General features: G+C 46.8%; 1 protein-coding gene across 1 annotated transcript; it reads left to right on the forward strand.

The window, feature by feature from the left end:
- Nucleotides 1–67: 67 nt before the first annotated feature.
- On the forward strand, nucleotides 68–5,458 carry FAM101B (family with sequence similarity 101, member B). The gene is made up of 3 exons (XM_010573749.1): nucleotides 68–274; nucleotides 1,509–1,618; nucleotides 2,924–5,458. The coding sequence occupies exons 1-3, from the start codon at nucleotides 68–70 to the stop codon at nucleotides 3,252–3,254; spliced, it is 648 nt and encodes a 215-aa protein (XP_010572051.1). The 3' UTR covers nucleotides 3,255–5,458.
- Nucleotides 5,459–10,621: the final 5,163 nt, after the last annotated feature.

Consider the following 10,621-nt stretch of genomic DNA (forward strand, 5'->3'; position numbering starts at 1 on the left):
GGCGCAGCCGGCGCAGGGAGCGGAGCGGCGGGGCTGGGTCTGGAGCTCGGGGCAGGGCGGCTCCGCCATGGTGGGTCGGCTCAGCCTGCGGGAGGTGCCCGACCTCCCGGACATGAGGAAACGGGGCGACGCGGGGCTCGATAGCCCCGACTCCGGCTTGCCCCCTAGCCCCGGGCCCGTCCCTCCGTCCTGGCTTCTCTCCTCGGGGGGCAGCCCCGACCGCACCGCGACCAACGGGTTACCGGAGCCCGACCCCCCCGCGCCCGCCGCCGCGGTGAGTACCGGTACCGGCCGCCCCCCCCTCCCCTCCCCGGCCTCCGCCTACCCCTCCTGCCCGCAGCCCCGGTCTCCTGCTGCCGTGAGGGAGCCCGCCGGGGAAGCGGGGAGTCCGCAGCCGGGGCCAGCGGTGCTTTTAAAAAGCCTCCGGTTTTGGGGTCGGGTCTCGCCGATGCAAGGGAAGCCCCTGTCTCCCCTGCCCCAGGTAGGGGTTGGGACGGCGTCGCAGCACTTTGTCTTTGAAAATCCCTGTGGGAAACGAACTCTCCTTGTTCCAGAGAGTGACCCAGGCTGGGAAGTTTGTATATTAACCTGTGGTTTTAGGTAATAGTGTCGGAGAGAGATGCGCTAGTTTTCCGCAAAATGATTTTTGAATGTTGGCGCTGAGCTGTTGGTACAAATATTTTGGGAACCGCAGATCTAGAGGAAAGATCCCTTTTCTACAGGGGTGCTGCCGTGAAATTGGAAAAGGCTGTAGGAGAGCCGTTTGTTGAACAGGAGAGATGCTCGCAGCCCCCTCGCCCCTGGATAGTAAAGCACATGTGCAGAGGTGGCTTCAAAAACACAGACAGGTTTCTTCCCTTCTGGCTGTGGGACATTGCCGGGCCGGTGTCAGCTCACAGTGCTGCCTGTCCAGGAGAAGACCGCGGGGACGCTCCACGAATCGCTGCTTGGTGGGAATGAGTTAATCCTTCCCAACAGGTTGCATGTGAATTAGGTTGGATTTAATGCCTTCAAATAGTAGCTGGAGTGTAGCTGTGAAACGAGGAGGTTGCTCATGGCGAGGTGCCCTGCAATAATTTCCTGCTGTGATCTGCCCGTGGGCATATCTGATGAATCCAGCAAGGAGAGCTCTCTCCTACACTCCTATAATGTTAGCTATAAATTGAACGTGAGCTCATACAGCGGATGGACTATAGTTCGTGCTCTAGAAAGCTATGCTGCACCAAGGAGCTGTATTTCTCTCTCATTTCCCAGAGTGGTTCCTCTGAAATTAGCTCCTGGAGTTAGGAGTCTGTCTTCAAAAAATATACCTTGCCACATCTTTGATGCTGTAGACCAGTGTCAAGTCAGACCTGCGGGTTGCACCTGTAGGCATGTCTTGGGCTAGCAGATCCTCCTGCGCGTAAATGTGAACCTTGACAGCACTGTACCAAGGGCTAAATAAATGTGTTTTCTTGAGAATATACCAAATTGTAACATAAAAGGGATTGTTTTTGTGGTTTTTGCAGAATTCTGTGTTCTCCCCCAGCCCTGTTCTCTCCAGCTGCCCTCCAAGATTGTGTCCTTTATCCTTTGGCGAAGGAGTTGAGTTTGACCCTTTACCACCGAAGGAAATAAGGTAAATACTGTGTTACAATCATCTAGTTTTGAAGGAGTTAGCATGTAAAGGAGTAGTTAGGCCTTATCAGTGCCTGTGAGTCAAGTTAATTTATTTGCAGAGCTATTGTTCCACGCAGCTGTACATTCCTGGACCTGGACATTTGTAGAGGCTGAAGGAGCGTTCAGCCTCTTTTAATCCCATATGTTTTTTTTCCAGGAAAACTTCCCTGTATTTTACTATCCTGCTTTTACTTCATTGCACTGCTCCAAAATGTTGCCTTTCAACTGATTAACCAGAAGGTAAACATGAGGGAAGATCTTCAAAGCAGCCATCTTTCTAGGACCGTTTTATCAGGGGAAATGAATTTTGCTCTCGTAACCTCATGGTTTTATAATAAGCACTTTACGTCTTATCAGCTGTGGCTGGTTGTATGAACTAAAAGAAAAGTTAGTATTCAGAGAGTGCATAATTTTTTTTTTAATGCACTGCATCACTTCACAGCCTGTGAATTATTCCTTTGAACGTCATGATTTGCAGTAACAAGAAATGAAGGCTCCCAGCTGATGACTGTGCAAGCAGAGGTAGACCGATACAATCAAATGGAAGCCTAATGCAGCGGAGGGTAGAAAGAGTTGATGCCCTGGTGTGGGGAAGGAGCCTGCACCGTGGCTGGAATTGACGGCAGTTAGCACTGTGGAAAAGCTAGCACAGAGTTGTCACTGTGTGAAGGAGATGAAAACTTTCTTTTGCAATTCAGGCACAGAGGATTTTCTTGCCATCAGAGTCTGATGTGCAAATTGTAGTATTTTCCTGCCAGTTGAATCTTCAGAAGTTTGCCTTCAGAGAGTGCCCCGTGCCGGGAGCGATAGCAGAGAACTCGTGTGTGACTCTTGGCAGAGGAGAACTCGGACAATAACGTATGCTTCCATGGACTCGGCACTCGGAGGAATTAGGATGCTTATATGCACAGCCTAATTGTGGATCTAGGCCTGGGTTTAGGCACTGGAGTTTGAAGGAAGTTCTTAGGTTCATAGAGCTCAGGCTTAAAACAATGGATGTGAGGATCAGGAAGATGTTTGGTAGCGCTGGCAGCTGGACAAAACAGTGACAGTGCCGTGCGTGCTGCTAATATAAGGCTTTTTCCTCTTCTCATAAATAAATAAGACGCCAGCAGACAGTTTTTGCGTGATGTGGCTGTTCCTGTGTTGAGGTGACGGGTGCGGGGCTGGGGAGCTGCCCCCGTACCCAACGGCTCTGCTTTCCAGAAAATGCAGCCTGCTATTCCAGAGCAGAGCTCACGCAGGTGTCTCTCTTGTATTTCAGGTACACGTCCTCGGTTAAATATGACTCGGAGAAGCACTTCATCGACGACATCTATATGCCAGTGGGCTTAAGCATTTCCTCTTGCAGTCAGACGGTGATCTGTGTCCCAAACTGCACGTGGCGCAATTACAAAGCAGAGGTCCACTTCGAGCCCCGCAACAAGCCCCAGCGTTTCACCAGCACCACCATCGTCTACCCGAAGCACGCCAAGACTGTGTACACCACCACGCTGGATTACAACTGTCGTAAGACCATGCGGCGGTTCCTCTCCAGCGTAGAGCTGGAAACATCAGAGTGCCTTGGGAGCGACTGTGTCCTGGATGGTTGCTGACTGACGGCTGTGTCTCTTGCTCTGATCCATCCCAGTCCCATCTAACGTACTGTGCTAACTCTCCACTAGCTAAAGCGGGTACAGACCCTAACTTTCCGGTCAGGCTAAGGGAACCCTACCTGTCGTCACCTCTTTCTCAGCTCTTAATTCCTGCTTTAAGCATCAGAATGGCCTGAACGCAGTTTTCCGTGGGAACATAACTTAGTAAGGAACTTGTTTCTTTGCCTTTAAAGTTGTGAGTTCCCTCCCTTTCCCTGCAGTGCAGTAATCAGATGAAAATAACGGGAAGTATTTTCCCAGAGAAAAAACTGACAGGTGAGAAAGAATGTGGAATAGTGCCTGGCAGGTGGAAATCCATTTGATGCTTTGTGGTGATGTGCAAAAGTAAGGGTGGTTCGCTCTCTTGCAGAGAATCTACCAGGTCATTTGGTTACAGATAGCCAGAGCTGTCATTCGTTTCAGTTTAGATCGTGAGACTGTTTTCTCTAGGACAACCATCTGGAAATTGCTGGAAAAAGCTAACAAAGAAAAAATCTGGAATTTTGCATTTAACAGATACAAAAACGTTATCCTATGGCATTCACGTCTGGTTTGAAGGTGTGAGTTGGAAAGAAGAGGAATTCTGAGTAGAGCAGGAGATAAACTGCTTTTGCAGCTCCAGGCAGCAGAGAAAGGATCAGGTAACTCAAGTTCTTTAGATGAATGGTGCAATGTATCTTCTGTACTTATAATGATTTCTACAGCGCTGTAGTCTGTGTAACACAGTAGCATTTGTGTGTGTGTAGTAGGACTTGTAATGAAGAATATCAGGCCAAAAATTATCCCTGTATGTTGGAAAGTCAGGTCTTGACAATGTGGTGGAAAGACACCAGTGCCTGGTTTTACGGTCATTGTACTGTCTGCACTGAGGGAGTTGTAACTAAGAAAGTTTCAGAAAATGCACCATCTATACAGGGACCTAGAATGGAGAAGAAGATGCTGGGATCGGGTGTGAGATGCTGTCGTGGTGGGGGTTGTGAAGAGGTAGATGGTAGCGAAGGACAGGCAAATTTTTATTGCACAGCAAAATCCACAGCTGTAGCTCTGCTTCCCCATTGAGCTTCTCATCGCAAAGGTCCCTGTCCTCCCTAGACTTTGGGATTCAGGATGTCTCTGGGATGGGGTAGCATTTGCCTGTCTGTAGGCTGCTAAATAACCCCTCCAGTCCCAAGTGCCTGATGAGTTTGGGGACCAAAGGGAATAGCTTCAGATACTCTGAAAGTCCATCTGGATGTTATGTGCATTAGTTTATGGTGTGCTTTGATGAAAATAAGACGGAGAGGTTTCTTACTTTATGCAGATGGTTCTTTTCTATATTGACAGTGGAGTGTGGAGAGCTTCTGCTTTTGGGAGCGTGGCTTACATTGGTGGGTAGTATGGTGTAGCAGCTCAGAAACACTTGGTAGACTTGACTTAGCTGGACGCGGCTTTTTCATGTATTCCAAAACGCCTCTGAAGTGCCTTCTGGTGCATCATCGGCCCTGGTGCTGCTTTTAAAGAGGGCTTTGCTAGTTCATAGCCCCAAGGGTGAATTTTGTCAGTGGTGAGTTAGAAACTTGGGAGCCTGTTCTTGAGCCGTACTGTAATGCGTGTTTGGGCAAGTGTGATGAATGTTGTGGAAGTGTACTCTAGTGTGAACTGAAATGATTTGGGAGACTAAAAATGCAGCAGGAAGGAAGGCTTGAATTTGTGTGGTTTGGGTTTTTTGTTGTTTTGGTTTGCTTTTTTACTTATTTATTAGCTCAGAACAGAACGTCCTTAATCTTTGGTACTTGCCTCAGAAAACCAGATCCTAAAACAATCCCAGGGTGACAGAGGATGCCAAAGTCAGGTAGGCATTGCTCCAGAGTTGTTAAGAGCAGAGCGGTCTTCTCATTAAATGTGTTGGTTTCAGACTAGAGTATTTAGGAAATGTGTCTTAAATACCTGTTGTGATTCTCCCCTAAACATTGCTCCAAAATATACTTGTTGTGTAACAGAAGGCACAACTCAGCCTCTAAGTGTGGGGGGTTTCAAATGGACAGAACTCTTCTTTGGGAAAGCTATTGCATCATTGCTCGCTTCGCAGTTTCATGTACCTTGCTCCTGAAACATCTGGTGCTGGCCACTGTTGGACACAGGACGCTGGAAGAACACGGACCCTGGATTGCTCCGACAACGCTCTTCCAATGAATTCATTTGTAGGAGATCTAAGAGAAGATTATTTTAAGTTGTAATCATTAATTGTCCCTAGTTAGAAATTAAATGACCCTTACACTATGGTTTTAGGATAAAGCACCTGATTTTTATAAAGCAAACAAATTATGTACCTCTTAAAAATATTTTAATTGGTAGAGATACCTTTTAAATTATTTATGTTCCAACATTTGCAAAGCTCTGATTAGCTCTGTGCAAGTGTTCTGATGTCTGTGATGTTTGTCCCTGCCCCCCCCCCGGCCCCTCCCCTCCCAATTTTCAATTTGTCTTTTACTTTATTGGTAATAAATGATCTGAAAACCATCATACAGGGAAGTCTCTATTTTTCATTCAAAGCGTTTCAGTGTTTATTATGGTATTTACTTAGAAATAAATACATAATGTATCCTGCCAATCCCAACTCCCCTCTTGTTTCTCTTACATCATGTGTTGCTGCTGTTTACATATTCTAGGAAGACGTTTCCTATATAAAACTGTCTGTATTAAAAAAAAAAAACAAAACAAAAAACAACACCACCAAATGTTGTGGTTTTATCAGTTCGGTAAGACACTGAAAAAGTGCCTTGAAGACAGCTGAAAATCCTCTCCAGTATGTATTTGAGTCATTCGTCTGGTATAGTTTTATTTTTGAAGAGAGTTTCTGGTATGGATTTCAGCATATCCTACAAGCAAAGCACTTGCCCTTTTCAAATATAACACATATTTAACCAGACAGGAATTTCTTTTTAATTTTGGTTAAAAATGTACATGCTCAAATGCTACATCAGTAAAATAAAATACGACTAAATGTGTTATGCATTAAACTTTATAAAAACAAAATAGATGGTTACAAACTATTGTTTTGAGAGAAATGCTGTAGTGTGTTTCTGGATGCTTATCTGTTCTTTAAACCTTCCCGAATTTGCAGGTCTGCTGATTTTATTAGTATCTTTGGCAGAGTAGAAATGGATGCAACTGAAGATTCAGTTAATTAATTCATAATGGGATTTTTTTGCTTACTTTTTATGGTTCATCTGGTTATCTGCTTGCAAAAGCTCCATAGATTTGCATGTAATAACATTATTGGAATCTAGGGAGCTTTGAAGCTGTTCTAAAGCGTGCCACTGCTCCTGCGAAAGTCTGTGCAAGCATTTGAGTATCATGCGGTGTTTAAAGTATTAAACAGGAGAAAAGCCATGCATAAACATCAGTTGCTGTATAAAAGACAGTTTGTTTTAAGAGCCACTAAGAAAAAACAACTTAAAAAATTTTAACAGTATCTTTCAGGACGGCTTCAGGAGAAACTTTCTCTCCTTCAGATGTGCCCTCTAACTTCCAAATACTTCCTTTAGCGTGGCCTGGTCTGTTTTCCTTTCTATAGTAGTAACACTCTGTATGAAAGATGTTCCTTTACTATGAGAAGCTGAAGTAGGGGAGTACAAGGCAGCCTACTGCTTGACGTGATTTTTAATTTATGTTGGCCAAATGGGCTTCTAGTTAGTACGTACCATGCCAAGGATAATCCCGTTGTTATAGATGTGTCCTGTGCTTCTCCAGAATGTCAAATCTGAGGGTCTGATACAATGAATTTTTATAACAAAATAAAATACTGTACCTAACAATTAGATTACAAGCCAGGAGATGAGGGCTGGATTCCAATCCCGATTTTGCAGCTTGCTCAGTTTCAAGTACCAGGTAAGTTTGTGTGCCTGCAAATCGTTTTAGCCTCCAAACAAGGTATCCAGTCATTCAGCTGCCCAGAGCTCAGTTTTCCCACCTGCCGCAAGGGCTGTGTTTGCTGGTTTCAGGACCAGCAATTCAGATGTGAACACCTGAAACGCTCAGGTGTAATGCAGTGAGTATTATTTTGAAATAAACTAATAGCAATAACAAGGGGTACTCCAGGACAAATAGGCAGTGTGGAAAGGAGCACTTTCAATTGTTGAAGTAGTCTGAGTTGCTGCCATATTTTAACTAACGGGTTGGTTTGTTTTTAAAATATAAATGTCCTGTTCTCCACACATATATAAGACAGTGAGTAATCAGTACTAAGCTACAGAACTTGTTGGAAGATATTTGAGTGACACCACTGGTTGCAGCTCAGAGACTGTGCTAGCTCATTCAGCAATCAGGACCAGTTCACGCTTGCTCCTCCGGAAAATAACTGCAGCAATCTTCTTTACATACTGTGCAATTGCTGCTTGTGCATGACGCCCTGCAATGAAGTAATGGGGAATGCCTGACACTTAGGCATGGCTCAGTGGGCAAACGTTGCTGCATATACAATTCGTACCGTTTCCTTCTGTTCATCTTATAGATACGCAGCCTTTCTTCCTCTGCTTCAGGATCTTCAAGACTGGTGTCCCATCGAAGGCTTTCATTTAGATGAGCAGAAAGACCTTGATCTGTTTGACTAGAGTCCAAAATGGTGGAAATTGATGCTAAAACCTTGTTTATTTCTGCATCCATCTGAATCTCTTTTGCATTATTTTGGGCTGAGTCAGGGTTTCTCCCAGAACTTGGGATTTTAGGCAATGGAGGGGAGTGGGTCTGCTGCTTTCTGGTTTTGTGGTGGTTTTTATCTGTTAAAACGATAAATGCTGTTAGCAAAAATGTATGCATTGCCTCTCAGGCTTTCCTGCTTATTTCATAAAGAGGATGATGAGACAAGTGCTTGCTGTGCCTTTATGTGCCCATTAATAAGAAACCAAATCTATAAGAAAATATTAATGGCCTAAAAATCTTATTTTTAAGTGGGAAATAGCTATTTATCTGATTGGCTAATATAACGATTCTCACATGTAAAATGTATTTATTGAGGCTGTTAATGCATTAATAGCACTTCTACATTGGCATCAAGTTCACTGTGCATGCCTAACTCGATTTAGTTGATTCTTAGTTGTTGGGGATCTTTTTTAAGCTGTTACCCATTAATACAGCAAGCGATGTGATTGTTTGGTTTTTTTTTTTCCTGGAAACTTTCAGGCACCTTTTGTACTAACATACTGGAAGTGAATGGCTATTCCTTTTTGTGGAAGATTTTTTTGAAATTAACGTCCCCTTTCTGTAGCTGTAACAGCAACTCAGCCCCACTGATGGGAAGTTAAATCAGTGCCGTGACTCATGCCCATGGAATGGTGAATATTTAAACAACTATACTGTAGCTCACCAAAAGAAAACCACTAAATATTTACAGCATCCCAAATCTTAGGCAGTTTATGAAATTTCCTACTTCTTGACAGATGTCTTATGCCTCCTACTGCTTATGCTGTGTAGTTACATGTACTCGATCTTTTTCTGGTTTTGGATAGGTTTGTAGCTATATACAAAACTATGTATAAACAGGCTACTGGTTCAGTGAAAGGTCTTGAAGTGCCATAGATGATTTCCTAGGGAAGGCTGGTTTTTTCTCTCCACAGCAGTTGTCCTGCAGGATGGAGGGAGAGCCGAACACCGTATCCTCCGGCCAACACGGACAGGTGAATCCGAGCTGCCTTCCTGCTCGTATGCACGCTCCAGCCCTGCGTCCCTTCATGTCTGTGCAGTGTCAATTGCACAAACATGTGATGCTGAGCAGTGGTCACCTACCAGCCCGGTGCACACATGGCTTTGCTCCATGACCCCTTCCCTGCCCAGACCCTGCGTGGGGTGTTTTGGGGACAGCTACGAGGACCATGGCAGCTTTGTGGGGGACAGTGGCCTTTGCCCGTGCCTGCTGCGGCAACCAGCCCAGCTCACCTGCCCGCATGATGGTGGTGGTGGTGGTGGCACTCCTGCGCGGCAGCTGATGATGATTCTTTCTCCGCGGTGGCTTCGTGCCAGGGGCCTGCGGTGGAGCGGGGCACAGGCAGCCCCTCGCCCCCCACCACCTGCCCGCACCGTTCTCCTGCCTGCGGGGCCCTGCAGCAGGCTGGGCATGGCCCCCCACGGCTGCCCTTGAGCCTGGCAGGGAGCAAGGGAAGGAAGGTCAGCAGCACTGGCCCAGCCTCTCTCCTTGTCCATGGCACCCCCTCCATCTTCTCTCCCCTCAGTGTCTTCCCCCTCCATCTCCCCTCAGGTTTTGCCCTTCCATCAGCTCTTCCCCTCCGTGCCTTCCCCCTCCATCTCCCCTCAGCTCTTCCCCCCCGTGCCTTCCCCCTCCATCTCCCCTCAGGTTTTGCCCTCCATCTCTCCTCCCCTCAGCACCTTCCCTTCCACCTCACCTTCCCCCTTCACCTCTCCTCCCCTCAGCACCTTCCCCTCCATCTCACCGCTGCCTTCCCCCTTCCCTTTCCTTTCCACTCCCCTCAGCGCCCGCCCTTCAGTGAGGTCTCCAGGGCAGCCATGGCGCAGCGGCAAGCCTGGGCCTGCCTGCTTGGCCAGGGGCCCAGCGCCATTGCTCTGTGTGAACAACCCTGCCCAGCACAGGTTTCCTCCCCTGTGATCCTCTGCATGTGTAGGTGCTGGGGCTTGCCCAAGGTAATATGGCTACACCATGAAAGTGTTGGCTTGTCGAAGGTAGTACAGCCTGGCAGCAGGTGAAGTATTGCAGGGCTGTGGGGTTTGCAGCACAGCGGTGCACAGGGAAAAAACCAAACCCAAATCCATTGCAGGCAGACCAGCTATTGGGGTCCTTCCCACCCCTCCGTAGTACCTCAGCCCTGGAAACAAAGGTGCTGAGGGAAAATCCCCTCTGCCTTTCCCCACATCAGAGCAGTGAAGGTACATGTGAAAGCTTCTGAGTTGACAATAGCTCTCCCGAGTGTTTTGGGGCCGGTGCAATCCTCAGATCTCCTGCCCTTGCTGCTGCATTGTGGTGATGAATGTTTTAACACCCTCACCAGCGAGGGAGATTAGCGCATCTCCTTCGGAGGTGAGCCTGGACGAAAAGCATTCACAGGAACTCTAGCAACAGTTGTTGAAGCAATGCACTGCTTATTTGTCGTCCTCTCCCTGGAAATAACATGAGGTTTAATCCCGGTTTGGTTGCTTTCTCCCCCTCCCTGCCTGCCGCTTTCCTTCTCCTGATCTATTTAGATGTGAAATTTGGCAGACGCTCGCGGTTGCATTCAGACAGGTTGTGATGAAATCAGGCTCCCAGGAGGCTGCTCCCACAGCGGATCCCTGGGCTGCAGGCAGCACTTCTCTGACTGCTGCTAATGGTTTGATTTCAA

The sequence above is a fragment of the Haliaeetus leucocephalus genome, unplaced genomic scaffold, assembly GCF_000737465.1.
Source record: "Haliaeetus leucocephalus isolate CR32 unplaced genomic scaffold, Haliaeetus_leucocephalus-4.0 Scaffold395, whole genome shotgun sequence".
NCBI lineage: Eukaryota > Metazoa > Chordata > Aves > Accipitriformes > Accipitridae > Haliaeetus > Haliaeetus leucocephalus.

Bases quoted from the DNA above. Each gene is read 5' to 3' on its own strand.
- FAM101B (XM_010573749.1), top strand. From the start codon at position 68: ATGGTGGGTCGGCTCAGCCTGCGGGAGGTGCCCGACCTCCCGGACATG. The intron at 275-1,508 runs GTGAGTACCGGT...TGGTTTTTGCAG, and splicing joins CCCCCGCGCCCGCCGCCGCG to AATTCTGTGTTCTCCCCCAG. The intron at 1,619-2,923 runs GTAAATACTGTG...CTTGTATTTCAG, and splicing joins TTACCACCGAAGGAAATAAG to GTACACGTCCTCGGTTAAAT.